The 20,749-nt window shown below is 37.1% G+C and overlaps 2 protein-coding genes across 2 annotated transcripts in view; both read right to left on the reverse strand.

The window, feature by feature from the left end:
* Positions 1-2,773: 2,773 nt before the first annotated feature.
* On the reverse strand, positions 2,774-4,093 carry LOC117982695 (uncharacterized). Its single transcript, XM_034969072.2, has one exon. The coding sequence runs from the start codon at positions 3,958-3,960 to the stop codon at positions 3,280-3,282; it is 681 nt and encodes a 226-aa protein (XP_034824963.1). The 5' UTR covers positions 3,961-4,093; the 3' UTR covers positions 2,774-3,279.
* Positions 4,094-6,899: 2,806 nt separating this feature from the next.
* rictor (rapamycin-insensitive companion of Tor) overlaps positions 6,900-20,749 on the reverse strand; it is a 28,810-nt gene continuing 14,960 nt past the window's right edge. The window contains exons 18-25 of the mRNA XM_034969070.2: positions 20,469-20,587; positions 18,990-19,080; positions 18,413-18,553; positions 17,486-17,644; positions 16,148-16,257; positions 15,219-15,620; positions 14,397-14,512; positions 6,900-13,927 (exon numbers count right to left, since the gene is read on the reverse strand). Of these exons, the coding sequence (XP_034824961.1) occupies positions 13,691-13,927; positions 14,397-14,512; positions 15,219-15,620; positions 16,148-16,257; positions 17,486-17,644; positions 18,413-18,553; positions 18,990-19,080; positions 20,469-20,587 (1,375 nt within the window). The 3' untranslated portion in view covers positions 6,900-13,690. The remainder of the gene's footprint in view (positions 13,928-14,396; positions 14,513-15,218; positions 15,621-16,147; positions 16,258-17,485; positions 17,645-18,412; positions 18,554-18,989; positions 19,081-20,468; positions 20,588-20,749) is intronic.

Genomic DNA, 20,749 nt, shown 5'->3' on the forward strand with positions numbered 1-20,749 from the left:
TTGCAATGTTAACAAATCCTGACTGGTGCAACCCATTTTGCTTGCAGCTTGGTGTACTGAAGTTCATAACTGCCTGTTATGATAAAATATGGCGTTAAGAAGTTATAAGCGTATACACAGACACGCAGATTTCGAGAGATTACAATATAAGGATATTAGAGCAAAGATTTCACGAAGTTCATATTGTGTCGGTTGTGTTTATATAGGTTTTGTTTGAACTGTTTGTGGCCGACTACCATTTACTTAATTACCTATAGTCCGCGACAGGTAGAGATGGCAATCGGCGTATGAGGCGGGGACACGCCCCGCACACCCGCGCTCGCCCGCACCGGGTTAGCGCGGGGGCTGTGCAGGGCGTTCCCTCCCCGATTGTCATCTCGACCTGTCGCGTACTATACGTCAGAATTGAGAACCAGTGAGTACTATGGTTTATGCATCTCTATTGTGTGCCGCGAAGCATAACAAAGGTCACCATTGATCATTGTATGACGGTACACCTAGTAGGTACCTACCATATCCGCAACATGCATTTCATTTAGTATGTAGGTACAGTCGCTAGCACAATTCTCTAAAATAAAAATAAACTGAAATTGGCGTTCCATACCAATGCGTCTTCAGTACCTACGAAAGAAAATTTGTAGGTTGAAATATTTAAAAAATTACACAAAGACCACGGATTTGACTCGCAGCTCGCTCCAGTATTGCGCGGGGCTGCAGTTATTTTTATACATTGAAGTTATCATTTGCTCATTCCAGTTGTACCTCTTTGTTTAAATATGAGCCATAATTATTTGAATTAAAAGCTAATATCGCTTAATAAAGTAGTTTTAACAAACAATACAAAACCAAACAAACATTACAAAATCCATGGTCCGAAATCGATCGACCACAACGTATGGTAGGGCCGATATTGCAGGGGAGGTACATCATCTTTAGTCCGACCCACTACTGAGCATGGGTCTCTTCTCAGAATGAGAAGGGTTCAGATCATAGTGGACAACGCTGGTCTAGTGCGGATTGACAGACTTCACACACCTAAGAATGACAAAAATATCCATCTACTCTGCAAGTTTAGCTAGGTAACTACCTTTTTTGATACCTACTCGTAGTAGGTAGGTACTACCTATCTACCTACCTACCCAATTACCTAGTTACCTACTAGGTATGTAGTAGGTAATTGGGTAGGTTTCCGTTTACGAAAAGAAACTTTAAAAATGCATCGGTTGGTTGGACAACCTGTAACATAATATCGTAGGTACGTAGGTACTTACCCGATCTTAGAAACACTAATGTATTTTCTTGGAGAAAGAGGCGCATTTGTGATGACTAGTAGGTGCCTAGGCCTACCTATTCCTGCATCGCTGCATCATTATGATCAACCCATCGCCGCCAGCTCACTACAGAGCACAGGTGTCCTCTCAGAGTGAGAAGGGTTTTGGCCATAGTCGACCACGCTGGCCAAGTTCGGATTGGCTTATACTACCAACTAATTTTTTTAAACCAGTATTTTAAATTTATTAGGTTTGCTCACTGTTGGTAGGGAGGCACCTAGGTGGTACTTATACCTACCTACAAAGTTACACATTTATCTGATTACCAGTAGCCATCTACGTGTAACGAATTATAGCAAAAAAGGGACAATTCGCTTTGTTGGTACTATCAATGATTACTAGCCATGATTTTCCGGTACGGCCACGCCTTCCTATATAAAATGCAAGTTCAAAGTCACGCAATCCCTAATGTGGCAAATGAAACCGGCGACATGCGACGAAATAATATTTACTTCTTCCTAACTCTCGCTTTATTCTTATTTGTGACATTAAGTTTTGGGTATCAGGTGAGTAAAATCATACTATGCCTAGCCTATACCTATTGAAATATTAGACATTTAATTAAATATTTTCATTACAATATAATATTTTTCTCTAATCGAAAACAATCTAATGTTTCAGGTCACATTCGAAAACTCTAGTAAGTAAAGTTATCAGAATATTTTATTTTGTTTTTAATTACCTATCTAAATGAGCTGAATAACGGTCTAAAGCACACCAATAACAGTGCAGTGAAACAAAGGTGTTTTATTATCAAAGAAATACAACTGTCAAATTCCTCAAAGTAAATAAAGCTGAGTTTAAGTTGTTAATCAAAAAAGATGCTGCACAGAGTCCACTCCGTTCTGCAGATTTGCATTGCGCCCACTGCGCCTAACAATTGAATTTTAATTGGTCATAGCAAATAGGTGCCTATTTAATCAATGTTTTGCTCACAAGTTTTGGACTAAAAAAGTTAAAAAAAACCGGCCAAGTGCGAGTCAGGCTCGCACACTGAGGGTTCCGTACTACAGTCGTATTTTTTCGACATTTTGCACGATAATTCAAAAACTATGATGTATAAAAATAAATAAAAATCTGTTTTAGAATGCACAGACAGACAACAAAGTGATCCTATAAGGGTTCCGTTTTTCCTTTTGAGGTACGGAACCCTAAAAATTGGTAAATTCTCGGAATAGAGCCTTCAAACTTATTTATTAACTTTTAAATTAAAAACCGAAACACATAATAATTTTTGTTTCAATTTAATGTAGGTACTGCTCTGTTTTATGTAAAAAATAAATCATTTGTTTCCATCTTTATAGAAAACTTAGAAAAAATCAATGCAATATCAAGGGAAAAACGTCAACTAGAGGATTTTGAGAATGACGACTACCCAACACCTTCAGCTCAAGCAGCGGAAGAGGAACCTGGATTTTGGGATAGAATAGTAAAAGTAGCACTAAGATTATTTAATCGATTTATTGAATGGTTAAACTCTTCTTAAGTAGGTACAGATTGTTTAGTAAACATTTTATTCATAGTTATATTAATGGTTAAAATATTGTAAGAATCTCCTAATATTAAAACAATACCTAAAACATTGACAAAGTTTCATGTCTTACACAATACTACTGATACTACAACAACTTTGACATCAGTTCTACCAATAATCAAGTCACTTAGCACAAAGTTAGTATTTGAAACATCATGGTTGTTAGGTAAATATTTATCTTATCCAAACCATAATACATTTGTGCAGATACAGCAGATTCACTATGCATTTATTGTAGTATTTTGTATTTTTTTTATTTTGTTATAAATAATATTTTGAAGAGCTGACAACTGCTTAAATAAGCAGTAATGCAGTTCAAGCAAATGATACATATTACAAAAGATATTTGAACCTCACTAGCCTGGTGGCAGAATAACCTAATATCACATTAATTCAATTATCAATAGTATTTAACTAAGCTGATGTTGAATATCTTAAATTATTTAAAGGGATGTTTAATGGATTATAGTTCTTTCTTGAAGACACATTTCGTAGGGTGGCAAATTCAATGTTTTCAGTTGGTGTTAAGAATTCATCGACATCCTCCTCAACTGGATTGCACGATGCCTGTAAAATATTTTTAAAACATGTAGAGCCTCTATTAAATGCCTTACTAGTGAGGGCTGTTTCAACAATACATTTGTATATGATTGAACTAATATAATTATCTTTCGATAATGGTTTGCCTTCTAATGCCTCAGCAAGTATTTGGTATAACTTTCTAAAATCTATTTTCTCAGTCATTGCAGAAGGAGGTTTATCTTCAAGCTCGGCTATTAAGCGTAACGCAATATGTGTTTCCGTCTCGTATTCCTTTAATCCATGAGTATCAATAATATATTTAGCCCAACCTGCTAAAGGCACCACTGGCGGAATCACTTTCCTTTCTTTTTTATGTATTATATGGGGAGTTGCCAATGCTTTGTTTTTATAAAAATCTAAGGCAGCTCTTATTTCAGCCTTGGTTTTATTAGAAACTAATTCTTTAATTTGCTCAACGTTATTGGTTCCAACTTCTCGTAAAGCTTCTAACAATTCGAACTTTTCTTCCTTAGTCCAACCTTCTAGTATATCTTCCTTCGAGTTATTTTTCATTATGCCAAAAACAAAATAAAAGTGAATTAATAATAATCAATACGCTATATAAATGATGTGCACTTAAATTAGATTTATTAATAATTATTTCACTCATAGCATATGTATTCCATGCATAGCATGTAAAAAGTAGGTACTCTGCGCTCATAGCACAGAGTATATTGAATATATAGCTTGCTCATAGCATAGTGAATAGAGTACTGAGCAAAGAGTATTATAATATTATACAGGGTACTGAGTAGGATTCTTAGGATTACTGACCAGTTGACACATTACTAATTTGAGATTTAATCACGGATTTAATAACTGAATCACAGGTTAACTCTATTAACCTGTGATTCAGTTATTAAATCCGTGATTAAATCAGACTAAGAATAAAGGATACTACGCGTAGATTGAAAAAAAGCTACATTGAAGTACTGTGTAACCGCGTATGAGATAGCGATAGCACGACGTAACGATGAATAACACGACGACGACGATGAATAGATGGCGCTGTTTACTGCACCCACTAAAAACGCAAAATTATTTCCGAGCGAAGGTATACGCTATAATAATTTGTACGTAAAACATCCTGCAAAATAACAACGTCAATAAAACATACGGACAGCCAGGCAGCTCTTTCAGCTCTGTCCTCTGAGGTTGTTAACTCAAGGCTGGTTGAAAACTGCAGAGACACCCTGGCCCAATACCGGGTGGTTCTACGCTAGGTACCATAGCATGCTGGAATAGTTGGCAACGAAAATGCTGACATTCTGGCTAAATCATACAGATATAGGTATTATTTTTCGTTTTTAGTGGGTGCAGTACACAGCGCCATCTATGAAAATTTAATGGAACGTTCGCCCTGAATCTTCCTCATTATTACCATTGTTTAGTAGTCAATTATTTGTATTAACCGATCAACAATATTTGTATTAAACGTTTTACAAATTCACAAACGTTTTAAATGTGAAAAAAATAAAATATAACTCATGAGAAATACACGATACATACAGTTACACGATAAGGGTCAAAAAATAGGTTAGCTGCGTCTCTGTTTATCACATTAGTAACTTTATCTGTGCTCTCTTTTTAGTGCGAATGAAAAAGCAAACGTTCCTGCATCTACCTTTATTACTCTATCTACGGGCTTTGTTCTCCAACAGCGCCCCCCTGTCAATGTCATACAAGTGCCAAGAGAGCCTTTTCGGACTGTAATAATAGAGGACTCGTAACCATAGAGTAGGATTATATTAGCTCGTAACCATAGATTATCTACTATATACTAGCTCGTAACCAAAGAAATTGTATGTAGGTATGTTGAGATGTACCTATGTACTACTATGGTACTAGTTACCACAGACCAACAACATTGCTAGTTATTACATGCTCGTATTTAACATCAATTTGAATTTTGAAGCTTGTTCCTAATAATGGCGTATGGGCGGAGCCTAAATGAGTTTTAGGTTAGGGCTGGTCTTATCGATACCTACTAAAACACTCGATAAAAATTATCATAAACATTCGTATATTTTATTTTGGAAAACATCAGATACTTACCTACCTAGTATAAGTCCCGCAAATGGCCGCCATTTTAGTGATGTCAGCACTAGACTGAAGTTTCAAGCTGATGGTATATTTTTAACGATTTTTACTTAAATATACCTACGTCAAATGACGTCAAATCGATGTTAAAGACACAAGGTTCCAGCGCAATAGCAATTTGCGGAACTTATATCTGTATTTTATATTAATCAATCTTGTGAAAACTCTAAAAACGACGATAGCAATTATTGATTGTTAGTTGGTATAGCTTGATATTAAGGTAGGCATAAATATTATGAACTAGCTGATGCCCGCGACTTTGTCCGCGTGGATTTAGGTTTTTAAAAATGCCGTGGGGACGAAATATTGAGAAAAGATTCTACCTATGAGATGGCAAAATTGCATAGATAGCAATGGTAGGCACGGCACATACCTACTTTGATTAAATAAATATATTAATTATTTAAAAAAAATCGACTTTGTTCCTCCCTTACAAAACGCCAATTTCATAATATGTAAGGACCTAACATATACATATATATATAATTTTCTGTCTGACCAGACACGCGCATAGTAATCTTTTCTTGTCGAATGTCATTAATCTTAATAATGATTTAGAATGACGTCACACAGCTAACCATACCTACATGTCATCCAAACCAAACGTGTAAGTTTACAGCTCAATCAGTTGAAGATAATATCTTGGCCATGTTTAGAAGTCCGCCATATGGGATTTAGAGTGACGTCACTATATTTTTCGAGTTGTTCTCAGCAAGCCCTTTCATTAGATACCTCAGACTAACTATCAAGTGCATTGAAAATAACTATTCCACACTCTTCGGTGATCCGCCATGTCGAATTTAGAATAAAACGTCACATAGCTAGCCGTGCATGTCACCCAAAATAAACGTGTATAGCTCAATCGGTTGAATATAATTGCTTTAAAATTAAGTTGCAAGATTCCACCCGAATAAACAGTTACATACTTACATTGGATGTTAAATAAAAGCTTGTACCTAATGACAGACTTTCATACAAACTTCTATACCCTATTTACCCCCATTACAGCGATCACGCACTCAACCGATCCGAATCCGTGAAAATATGGATATAAAAATATCTACATGTCATGAGCTACCATACAAAACAAAAAGGAACGTATTTTCACGGACTCGGATCGGATGAGTGCGCAACCGCCGTAGGGGTGGAATTTCGAAAAATCCTTTCTTCTTAGTGGACACCTACAGAACAGACCCTCCAAATTTCAAGTCTCTAGGGCCAGCGGTTAAGGCTGTGCGTTCATAATATCAGTCAGTCAGTCAGTCAGGATTTTATATAATATATAGATCAATTATGAAACTTAATTTTAAAGAGCAAGTGGATTACGGGTTAGAACTAAAACAAAATATATGTATAGTATAAAATTATATAATGATATACTGTATAATGAATGCGAAATATCTGCTACAATATGTTAATAAAGAAAATTTAATAAGTGTAATTCTTTTAAGGAACCGGCTCAATGGCACTTTATTGTTTATTTGGTTGTATTCGATGACATTCACAAACAATATTTAGGTGAGTAAAGTAGGTATATAAATGAACAAGGATTCAATCTACACTATATTGCAACTTCAAAAAACCGTTCAATATTAACTTATTTACATGTTTTGTCTTTAAAATATTCGCGGCATCGTATACCTTATAGACTAGCCTTAACGACGGAACAACTGATTGAAAAATAGGTATAGCAATACCTACGTACATTCCAACCGCATATTTACTATTATCGGATCCACTCCAAAGCTTTTTTTTAAACAGGTAAACTGTGAAAAAAGTAACATTCAGCATAAAAACGGACCTAATTGAGAACCTTCTCCTTTTTGGAGGTCGGTTAAAAATTACCTAAAATCAAAAATAATAAATAGAATAACTTCGTTGTCTGTCTGTCGTGTTTGTTAAGACCAGTTAAGCAAATCAAAACCTATAGGGTACTTCCCGTTGACCAAGAATCATGAAATTTGGCCAGTAGCATTGTCTTCTAACAGAAGGGAATTCGAAAATCGTGAATTTGTGTTTACATCACAAAAAGTGTTATTTCTTGTACAATGGTACGGAACCCTTCGTGTGCGAGTCCGACTCGCACTTGACATATGTACTTCCAACTGTATGTTATAATGTGCAACAATTTTACTATTTCATTATTACAAGGTGTGTTTTACTCCTGTCCACGTCGTCACACGCACTATTTTCAAATAACTAAGTTACCAGATGTATAATGGTTAGCTATCAAACGGTTCAAACGGATCCGATTATAGTAAACTTGCGTCGGAGCTACAAGAAATAACTTAAACACTATTAAATATAAATGCAGATGTCGAGAAATCTAACTACAACTGCATAATGGGTTACATGCTTCTATGAATACTGCATTATATCTTTGAGAACCTTAAAGTCCATAGTTAAATAGAACTTAAGAAAAAGGTAACTTAACCTATTTCTTACCTTGGGAAATTAACACGGCGTTACTTAACGGTATGTGTAGTAAATAAGTGACACCAAACTTTCATTAAACCACTTAGAATTCATATGTAATATCATAAAAATAACAACATAAACTGTCTCCATTCTAGTTCAACAACGATAGCAAAGAGAACTAAGTGAATTAAATGCAAATACAAGTTTTTTTTAATAGTTTGAACACAATGGGTGTAACTTTTACCTATGAACTGCATGTATAATATGGGAGGCATCTTTATCGTTAGGTGGGATATATCACTACAAGTTAGAACGGACTACGAAAGAGGTGATTATCACCGAATGATAGCCACTTTGACTTTTACTTTGAATCCATTGAAGGTGTTCAACGAAAAATTATTTTAATAACACTCAGTGATGCAGCAATGTCAAATCAGCCTGATGGCTATAATTTGGTGTTGATCACTGATTTAGTTAATCACCCCGCCGCGCTGAAACGTTATTTATTTATTTCTAAACAACGCTATAGCCAGAAAGGAGGTTTCGTAAGGTTTTTCGGAAACATCTCTACATAAATTTAAATAAATGCATTTTAAGCTAAACTGAATCATTATTAAATCAATACCTCGAGCTTAATTAAACAACTATGGCCAAATTTTTAATCAAACAAAGCAAATTGACGTTTCCTGTGCTGCTAGCTTTTTTCAAAAAAGGCTGAGATGAATCACTGACTCAGTATGATGATCTATAGATAGAATAAAATAAACACTAATGTGTACTGATTCATTTAGTCGAGTGGTTATTGTGTCAAGTTCCTTTGTTTAATTAAAAATTCTACTCCACAAAACAAAATAAGAAGAAAAAAAATCTACTATACATCACGTTGAACACTGAATAGGCATTAATTTAAAAATCGAATAAGTATTTATCAAATGAACAAGGAAAATCGTATCCCCTTTTTTACATATCCATCAGTCCTACACAGCCTCGATCCTCCATGTTCTGACTACGGCCTTGGTTAGAGAAACTCAGATTAGAATGCGGGTATGGATGCCAATTCTGTTGCACATTGTAAAACTTAGAATTTGATAGAATTTGGAGGACGCAACACCGACGTGACATATCGTCTACACCGTTTTGTAAAGAAATGTATGGAGAACGACACGAGGCGTCATTGTCGCGCGATCCAAATTCAGGCCATACATATGCTACTCGTATTAAAGCCGTGCGCAAGTGTCAGCTTTAACCACTGACCTCCACTAATTCAAGTACGCTGGACCTGCGATTGCCGTCCTGTTTTTGAAGCAACTTGATTTTCGCCATTTTGGCGCTGGTAGTAGCAGTAGTGAGCTTACCCGGAATTTAATGTTAGTGATGAGACATCTGTCAACATTGTGTCAACACGAAGACCATTTGACACAAAGTGTCAATTTTAACTCCGGATACGCCCAGTGGGGCGCTACAAATCGGCAGGAAAAATAGCTGCCATTTTGAATGTCACACCTCTTCCAGCATACTTGTATATGCCTATTTCAGTGGTTTTTACGCATCGCGACGGTGCAGTGCCTCAGACTGAAGAATTATTGCGTGCGACCCGACTTAGTTTTATTTATGTGTGCAAAAGAGTTGGTATTACTTATTATATCATATCTATTATCTAAAATACATATAAAAAAGGTACCAAGTAGGATAGTGGTCTGCTTTAGTTTCTTAAGAAAGTAACTAAAACTAAACTTAAGAAGGTAAAGACTTACCAAAATCAATAAATAATATAAAGCGAATATTTACCATTAAATCTTTGAATAAATGGTTCATACTGTATTCTAACAATAGGAATTCTTAACTTTTACTACGCAAGTCTGTCAGTTCATTAACAAAAGCTCATTCACATTATAACAATCAAAAACAACTTACTAGGTCCAAGATACATAATCATTATTGAATTCAGTAAAACGAAAATTATACACACTTATTGAACAAATTAAGTTACTTTCACTTATTAGTTAATAGTAGTACAAAAAGAAACAACTAATGTATCATACGTGACATGACTTGGTTGATATAAAATATACAAGACACAAATTAACTTGTAACATTTGAGCAAAACGAAATATTTGATTTTAAATCATACTAACTTTTGTGTACAACATATTTAGTGAGATTTGTTTAATAAATCTTTTATAATCATAAAAGGCTTGTATCGTCTAAAATCTTACTCACTGTTTCTTCAGAACCTTGGACTGATCAAAATCTGGTATATTTTACATCAATGCGACTCTTACATATTTACCTTATACTGCTATGAAACTTAGGATGTAGGTTCATTTATGTTCAGTTATGTTCATTTATATGGAAAAGCTGCTAGGTCAATAAAACTATATACGGCAGTGAGTAAGTTCATGTTTGGGCAGTGATTCATTACAATAAGACACAAATCAAAAGAGCCAGATTACTGAACTGTTGTAATTATTTACTTGAATTTATAACTAAAGATTAAATAAGATTAAATAATTATGAACAAGACGTGCCAGCCAGGCTCAATAATAATTTATTAATATAAATTATTATTGAGCCTGTAGTAAGAAAGCTTTAATTTATTAATAAACAAATACTCTTTTTACTGAGCTAAGTAGATCAAAAGATACACGTACACACATAAAAATGTAACGACACGTATTTACAAGCCATACGGGTTATGTATAATATTATGACGTGTTCACACTGTTTATGGCAATTATTATACATTTTTGCTGTACCTATGCCTCAAGACAAAATAAAAACAATTTCACATTTAGCAGTTGAAAATTGCTTTTATTTTACTTAAAATAAACATTAAATACAATCAATTTTAGCAAGTGTTTAACGTGGTTGATAATGAACAATCTACACGCCTAGGTTCCGCGCATTCTGTTTGAACGTCATCAATAACGAATAGTGTACAATACGCAAGGAATGTAATTGCTTTACAGAAAATACGATATTTTTTTTATACAAAAAATGGTCAGTTAAATAACTAATAGTGTATTATGTTGCATTCATAATATTGCATTTATTACAGTTTACAAAAAATATTCTCTTCATAATGTACTTATTTAAAAATCCCAACTATTTATTTGCATGGATTAATTAATCTTTGCGCAAAGCAGCCGAGCAGTATCTTGCGATCACTCTAAAATTTATGTGAGCATACTACTCGCGATAGCTGTCTGTTGCGTTGTTTTTCTTGCAAAACATATTACGTAAGATTATTTATGAATTATATGTAAATCGGTCTGCGAATAGGATTACCAGACGTTAAGATTTGTCAGGATTTTTAGGCACGCGAAATTCCCGCTGGACTTAGAAAATATCATTTTTGAGTATTCGGTGAAAAACGAAATCATACTTCGGTACTTATATGATACTTTTTAAAATCAACAAATGCAAAATCTTAGTTACTTTAACTTACTTTGTTTTTAATAACAATTGGCAAAACAGAACTTTTTAGTACAAATCAGGTTTTTGTCAGGACTTTCCTAATGTAACCCTTTATGCGTCACAAAATTAGGCCGTAGCAAAATGTGATTACAATCCTTGCTTATCATGTTGGCAGATAGCTTTCCATATTATGCATTCCCTTCTAATAACATCAGTAGGTATGTGTTTCAATATAATAAATATCCACAAATGCTAATAGTTTTATTGATTATATCATATCATAATATTATTATGTAGTTATAGGTCATAATTTATACACTATTTAATTATTATTGTTGATTTATAGCTCACAATATGTATTTGTGTTTTAAAGATTGAAATGCTGTACTGTCTTTTAATAGTGTATCCTGGGTACATAAAATAAATACTTTGCATTATCTAAAGCTATTGCCAATAAATAACATTTCGGGTGGCAAAATATTGTGGTTTGCATTCGGGAATGTAGGTAATTAATTAAGGCAATATTATGCAATGTCGGCTTTCTTAATATATAACACAAAAACAGCATAAATAATAAAGCAACTATAAGTTTAATATTTACAAGAAAATTAAGATCTGACTTGTGAGAGAAATGTTTTATTATAAAGAGGCCATTTTCTTTTCATCTCAATTTATAATTTGGTTTTAATATGATCATATTATAATTGTGTATGCTCATGTTAGCAACACTGACATAATAATCGGTTCACCTGATTGAAACTTTAGCAGTGTAAGTGTAATCAAAAAAAATCTTCAACAGCTATTGGCATTAATAAATACACAAATCAGACTGTAACAAAATCAAATCTCTATGATCCGTTGTTCACGTTTTTTATTTTCATTGAAGAAAATATAAAAGAGATTTACTTAACCAAAATATGGTTATACCTTTAAAACCTTAAGTTATATAGCGACGATACCATATAACGGTAATAACAATCTGGTGTATGTAGTTATGTACTAGTATTTCCTAAAATTCAGAAGTATGTCATACCTTTGATATTCAGTTAATCACTAACAAGATAACTTTTTACACAAGTGCTTCCTGCTCTCTATGATTTTTAATGCACTCTACATTTCGAAGAAAAACCATATTATGCTGGATTGATTTATAATAAAAAATTACCTCCACAAATCCTATTGAATTCTTAATAAGTAAATATTATTTGGGTATGCACACTGTACAGTCAGCAGCAAAAGTAGAAGAAATTAAGATTTAACGTTTAATTATTTCATCTTAAAATATCAATAATTATTCAGAAACAAAACTCTCTGACTGGATGTTTTGGACAAAATTATTACTTTATCATGAATATTTACTATTATATTATAATCACCATAATCCAGTAATAAAATATGAAATCCTAGATTACTATAAAAACGTTAAAGATTGATTTTAACCACAATCCGCACCTTTCGTTGCTGACCACACTTGATTTAACAAACAAGATTAAGAGCTGTGCACTTGTTCAATCCAAATCCGGAAAAATGTTTCAGAATTCGGCAATTACTAATAACAGCGTCAGGTTCGGATCCAAGAAAATACTTGCCTTTTTCGACCGCATTTATTTTATTCGACAAGTTAGCCTCCATCTGAAATTTTCGTGGTGGTGTGCGACAATGCAGTCTAAGATGAAATGTGCTAACCTGGAAGAGGTATAACTGTCTTGTGACTGTTATATTGAACCTCTCGTTCTTTTCTATTCGGAATTATAGCTAACTCTTATACAGAGTTGCTTAACTAAAATATAACGGGTCTATGGCTTTCATAACGCTCCTTGCGAAAATTGGTAGCACTAGATTTAGACCCGTCAATTCAGTTTAACTTACAGATTGTGTACAAGAGAAGTAGTCACAATATCTGTAACGAAGTCCCTAGGCGACACGTTTTTGCCGGTAAAGTGGTGACTAGCCAGGGCCGAAACCTAGTTAAGAAATTACAAATTCTCCTCCAATTTAATATTTACAGCACTGTCTAACTGCGAGATTTGCCATGGGTCGCGGCCGAAGCGATAGAGGCGACACGACTGACGCGGCAACACTAAACATTATGAGAATGTATGGCGCCGCTTCCGAGTCCCCAAGTCAGTTGCGTGCGGCCAACGTCATATATTTTCATCGTGTTTAGTCTACTCGCATCAGCCGCAGCGCGTCCGTAGCGTGTCAATCGCTTCACGACCCACGGAAGTCTACGTTTTGGGTAGTCGTCAATTTTTTTTTCGGATTCGAATCGGACTAGTGCAGAAGAACCATAATGCATACATAAATACTATTGTGTTTCAAGGGTCGGCGATAATGTGGTCACGGGCACGTGCCGCGCCAAGATGGCCGCCGGCTCGCTGAGAAAACACTCAAAGTTTGTATCTAAGAACATTTCTTGCAGAAAGCGCCGCGCACAGAGCATGTACGTATCTCTGGAGATTAGCGCACACACGTCGGAGTATACGCACGGACTGCGGAATACGTCTGGATGACGTTGTTTTAGCGTTAAGAGAGCGGATCTCGCCTGGAATAGAATGAATGAATGTATAGTTTATTTTTTAGTCATAAATAAGGTATGTTTTTGCTTCTTTGCAAATGAGAGAAAAGTACTATACAAGTCTGTCGAAATAGCAATCGGCCTCGTTTAGTTCAAAAGGACTCGACTGGCGCCTCTGTTTTTTAATCACTTGGGAAGTATTCGCCTTCGCCTCGTCCTTCTAATATTACTCAGCCGTGAATTGCTCTATTTCAGACCTGGACAGTAATTTACTATTATTGTACACAACATAAAAGAGTACAAAGAACAGAAGCACAAAAAGCATAACTCGAATTTATCGAACTTTACTTTTTTTTTCTTTCAGGGGAGGAAAACATATCTACTGCTGGCGAATTGACCAAAACGCGATGAAAACGACAGAAAATGCGATGTGGATCGTCTGTTCTGTCTGTCTATCGTCAAAAATGGAGCAAATCTGTAGGCACGTTCAACTGACCTGTCGCAAGTGTATGGGGTTGGACATGAACAGCACGTGGTGCAGCAGCTGCGCCTGCGGCGCCGCGGCCGGGCTCACGCGCCCCGACGCTCGGCTGCTACTCGGACTTTCCAGCTCTGAAAAGTAAACAATCTACTACTAATCTGTATATAAATACATATATAGTGCGTATATTTTGAGAACTCACTCGCCATTTGCTCTGTTTGTCTCTACTGTCATGTCAAAAGTACGATTTTAGTCCTTAAGTGAACCGTACTGTTAACATAACAGTTGATACATACAAAAAATATGGCGAGTGAGATCTCAAAATTTATGCATTATAACGGATGCACGCACAATTGCGGTAGAATGACAGCTACAATGCCACGATTGCAATCACCTCTGATTGGTTAGTGTTCGCTCACTATTGACTACAATGCATTGTTGCAACAAGAATAGCACAAATTCAGCCAATCACAACAATCGAGATTGTAATAATGATTGATGCAGGTTTTACAAAATCGCCCTACGGGTATTCAAACACGCCATAGACATATTTCATTCCATTTAATTTTGTTTTATGTCATACACCTTGTCCATCCCTATCGCGTTTGACAGTTGTATTGTATCACGCTGCACACATGACGTTCGTCCCGGCGTAAATTCTCGCGTATCAACAGTTGTGTCCGTTTCTCTAAGTTATGTTTTATTTAATTCTATTTTCAACAGCTGGATATTAACTATCAATAAAATTGTAAAATAATGTTAGAAGAGAAAAAATCTTTTGAGTTTGAACAGATATAAATGCGATTAATAACTTCTAATAAATAAAACAAAACATACCAGCGAAGAATGCTTCACGTAGCTCGTGCGACGACGGCGGTCGCGTCCTTACGCACGCCAAACAATCGGCCGCCGAGTGCCTCCATACCGCCGCTTTGACGCCCGACATACGGTTCGAACTCAACACATTCGTGACTATCGAACTGTCATCTCTAGCTATCACTTCTATTTTCTTATCCATAACCGAATCTGTTAAAGCTGCCTTAGACTCTATTTCACTTTCAATTTTTATATTACTGTCTCCCTCGCTCCGATCTTGTTTAGGTTCGGTTTTGTTTTCCACGTTTCTACTAGGGTGAGCCTCTATTCGACTCACTTCTGAAGCGTTACTCACGACTGCTGCATTCGGTGTCGTAGTACGAATGTTGCCTAGTGTTGATGTGACTGAAGGCATTTCAGCGCCTAAAGAAAGATAATTATGTTTGACACTTTGTAAGTTCGTAAGTTTGGATATAGTGGATAATCTCCGGAACTCCGATCCGATCCGAGTCTAAAAACTCTTAACCGGCATATAGCAACATTATCCCCGAGTGCTACTCGCGGAAAAAACCAGATATAGCTAGAAATCTATCAATACCTTCAACATGAGGACCATTTGACACAAACTGTCAATTTTAGTTTCCGGTACGCTTGGTGGGGCGCATCGAATTGGCACAAAAGATAACTGTTATTTTGATATCATATTATCAGGTACAGGACCGACGGCTTTACTCTCCGATGCATGGGGTTGAAACACCGCCAACTTCCTAACTCTGGGCTAGTACTGAGAACTTCTTAACAGTAAAACCAATACCTAACTATTTTTGGTCATACCCGGGAATCGACTTCGCGACCTCGTCATCCGCAGTTGAACATGCTTACCACTAGAGCAACGAAGCAATAAATTATAACTATTTACATATCGATACGAGAAAGCGTGCAATACTCACTCTTGGTAAAACCTATACTGTGGTCCGGCGTAGTGGAGTCAGCCAACAGAGACGTCACTCTGTTACTTCCCTTATCGCTCTCCACTACACTTTCTTTGGGATCATTATCCCTATACGAAATATTAAAACAAATTAATATTTATAAGACATCCATAATTTTATACTAACATAACTCTATTTATGCCTGTGAATCTGTTTAGATTTTAATTGTCTTTTTCGCTTCTTTTTCAATCCTATCCAGACAACTCTTGATATTACAGGATAAAAAGAAACCCTGTGTCCGTTTTCAGATGCAAGCTATCTCTGTATTGTACCCATTAAAATCGTCAAAGCGGATGGGCCGTAAAAAGCTAATAGACATATTATAGTATGGAAATCTGGATTATAAAACATAATATGTTTATCAATCTTTTCTCTCTCTCTGCATCTTATTGCTGAGGTTTGTGACTCCTATCCATTATTCATAGTTATAACGATAGGATTTTTCTTGGGATGCTATAATACAGTAGCTTCCCAGTCCTCCCGCATACCTACTAAGAGAACGAGATTTCGACTTTTAGGTTCGCGCAAAACCAATAGTCCAATCTGAGTACGAGGCGTATCACAGCGCGTTGTACATAAACAGATCTCAGCCGGGTTTGTGTATTTCATCCTTCCGTCTACGACGTACACAAACCAGCTTGTTGCAACTTCAGATTGGACTATTGACAGATTGGACTACAAAAGAAAATCGGCACAACGATAGCTTACATCCTGAAGACCTACTTTTATCTTGGAAAAATATATTTTGTTGTTTGTTGCACGAAACAAAATATCAACAAAAAAAATTGAAAACCCATTTCCACGCGGACGAAGTCGCGGTCATCCATACTGTCCGTCTGCTAATTATTTACGGCCATCCGTTAAACTGATTTTGATGTAAATTGCTACAGAGATAACTTGCGTCCTAAGGAACGATATATAACGCGTAAAATTTAACTTTTCAGGCACCTTGTGTCAAATTTTATGTCAAAAGTACGATTTTAGTCCTTATTTTAAAGGTGAACCGTACTTTTGACATGACAGTTGACCCATAGAGTTAAAATGGTGCGTGAGGAGTCATTTTCTATGGATTATAGGCTACTTTTGGTCTCGGAAAATCAAAGAGTTCTCTCAGAATTAAAAAAAAACTTAAATTCTCTATTTGGTACAAAGCTAGCTTGCCTACTGGAGACAGACATAGACTACTTCTTATCCCAGAAAATCAAAGAGTCCTTAAGGTATTGTAAAAAATCTAGAACTACGCGATGTCGCGTTTATAATCTAGATGCCTTAATATATGAAAACTCTTATACTCACATAGGAAAAAGCTCCATAAGATTACGCGGTAAGCATATTCCTATATAGTAAGGCGATCGTGGTCCGGACGGTGCGACTTGAATTGTTGAACGAGTTGGCGTAAAAACTCTTTGGGAACTTTCTCCTTGCGTCAGAGGTTTCCAGTCGTATTCTAAGAGACTGTAACAAAAACATACGATTGTAATGTGAATGTATCTTTCTGTCTGTCTGCTACTTTTTCAAGGACCATCCGTTTAACCAATCCGGACGAAAGGTACAGATAACATAGTTTGCATCTTGGGCCAGACATAGCCTACTTTTTATTCCGGAAAATCAAGAGTTCCTACGTTGTTATCGTCTATTTAGTAAAGAGATAGTTTGCATTCCGGAGACACAGACTACTTTTCCTCCCGGAAAATTAAAGTTTGCAGAGGATTTTCAAAAACTTAAATCCACGCTCGTCACTCTCCAGGTATTTTAATTACTACTAGCTTATGCTCGCTATGGAATACACAAATTGCAAACCCCTATTTTACCCCCTTAGAGGGGTTGCATTTTCAAAAACACTTTATTAGCGGATGCCTAAGTCATAATAGCTATCTGCATGTCAAGTTTCAGCCCGATCCGTCCAGTAGTTTGAGCTGTGCGTTGATATATCAGTCAATCAGTCAGTCAGTCACCTTTAGATATCCATGCATCGATCTGTTGCGTTGCGACGTAATAAAGGACAAACCGATTTTAAATTTTGTATAGAAGCAGGCGTTATGTTGCGGAAGTGCATGCTGCATGTTGCAAATCTATATGAGATTTGATCTGTTTCAGCGGATTATAGCAAATTAAGCTTTTGGTTCCTTGTATATGAAAGGACAAACCAATAAAGAAACACACTTTCACGTTTTTAATAGGGGTAGAATTTTTTTCAAAAAATGCAATAAACAACTTGCATACCTAAGCTTAGTCATTCGTTCTCGGGTTGATTTGGCCCGGTCTCGCAGGGAGGAGAACGGCTTCGGCCGTTGGTTGGAGTCGTGCGGCAACCAGGTCAGCACGTCGATGTCGCTGGCTCCACTCTCTGATACATAGTGAGGCCTACAAAACAAACGGATTATTATAAACTAGCTAATGCTCGCGACTTCGTCCGCGTGGAATACACAAATTTCAAACCCCTATTTTACCCCCTTAGAGGGGTTGCATTTTCAAAAATCCTTTCTTAGCGGATGCTTACGTCATAATAGCTATCTGCATGCCAAATTTCAGTCCGATCCGTCCAGTGGTTTGAGCTGTTCGTTGATAGATCGGTCAGTCAGTCTGTCAGTTTTTCCTTTTATGTATATACGATAGACTTATTCGACTGGCACCTAAAGTCGCGAGGTTTGACAGTTCTAAATTAAATTAAGTTTGACTGTCTTTTCCTTATTACATTAGAAAGGAAAAGATGCGAAAACAGTAAAATTTTGTTTGTCAGTGTCCACGTTTAAAACAGGTTACAATTTGGGGGCTATTTACAATATTAACTTTGACATACCTTCTGTGTTTGTTTAGCGACTGTATTGTGGCATACCCACTCATGTCCTTTTGGGTCGGAGGCGAACTGCCTATATCCGGTGTTGTGTAACCTGATAAAAAAATCAAAACCTATAGGCCAATTTACGTATTCCATAAAGGGCTTCCGAGACAGTCAAACAGCTTGATGGCAAGCACGAAGACTTGCTTGAGTTAAGGGTGTGCTTGCCTACCTCGCGATTGATGCGATTTTGTTTATTTCTTGTCGCGACGGCTTGGCGGGCGTTTGGTCAGTATTCGCGACCGGCTTGATCAAGCATAGCTCAATCATGCGTCAGTTAGCAATCGAGCGGATCAAGCTGCTTAAGCAACAAACAAAATTACAAGTTTGTCATCAAGCCGCTTGACCGTCTCGGAAACCCTATTACAAAATAATACACAATGCCGTAAATGGCTTCCATATTAATATAGACAAGAAAAAGAAAATCATTCTCAGTATGAACCAATTTATATGATCTAAGACCTTAAAGACCTTTCAAAAAGTCGACATGGGCGCCTATAAAATACGTTATACGGAATAGAACACGGTCTAACTTACTAGAGGTAGATTTCTATCGTTGCGGCTCCGGGAGGCGTGGCCTGTGCGAACTGCTGCTGCTCTCCATTCCGTACAGACTCGAAGAACTCGGTATGGGACTCAATTTAATTTACTAGAGGTAGATGTACGTCGTTGCGGCTCCGGGAGGCGTGGCCTGTGCGAACTGCTGCTGCTCTCCATTCCGTACAGACTCGACAAACTCAGTATTGGACTCAATTTAATTTACTAGAGGTAGATGTACGTCGTTGCGGCTCCGGGAGGCGAGGCCTGTGCGAACTGCTGCTGCTCTCCATTCCGTACAGACTCGACAAACTCAGTATTGGACTCAATTTAATTTACTAGAGGTAGATTCCGTCGTTGCGGCTCCGGGAGGCGTGGCCTGTGCGAACTGCTGCTACTCTCCATTCCGTACAGACTCGACGAACTCGGTATGGGACTCAATTTAACTTACTCGAGGTAGATGTCCGTCGTTGCGGCTCCGGGAGGCGTGGCCTGTGCGAACTGCTGCTGCTCTTCATTCCGTACAGACTCGACGAACTCGGTATGGGACTCAATTTAACTTACTCGAGGTAGATGTCCGTCGTTGCGGCTCCGGGAGGCGTGGCCTGTGCGAACTGCTGCTGCTCTTCATTCCGTACAGACTCGACGAACTCGGTATGGGACTCAATTTAACTTACTCGAGGTAGATGTCCGTCGTTGCGGCTCCGGGAGGCGTAGCCTGTGCGAACTGCTGCTGCTCTTCATTCCGTACAGACTCGACGAACTCGGTATGGGACTCAATTTAACTTACTCGAGGTAGATGTCCGTCGTTGCGGCTCCGGGAGGCGTGGCCTGTGCGAACTGCTGCTGCTCTTCATTCCGTACAGACTCGACGAACTCGGTATGGGACTCAATTTAACTTACTCGAGGTAGATGTCCGTCGTTGCGGCTCCGGGAGGCGTGGCCTGTGCGAACTGCTGCTGCTCTTCATTCCGTACAGACTCGACGAACTCGGTATGGGACTCAATTTCAGCACTCGATCACTAAAACATTATATTTTCTTCAGCACTATTTATTTTATTTGTACCCAAAAATAGTAACACTAAAAAGATAAGAAGTGGACAGGAAAGCACTAATCTTTATAAAAGATCTCTACCTGTGACCCTCGCTAGCGGGAGAGGTTGTGAAGGAAGAAGAATATAGCT

This window comes from Maniola hyperantus, chromosome 5, assembly GCF_902806685.2.
Source record: "Maniola hyperantus chromosome 5, iAphHyp1.2, whole genome shotgun sequence".
Lineage (NCBI taxonomy): Eukaryota > Metazoa > Arthropoda > Insecta > Lepidoptera > Nymphalidae > Maniola > Maniola hyperantus.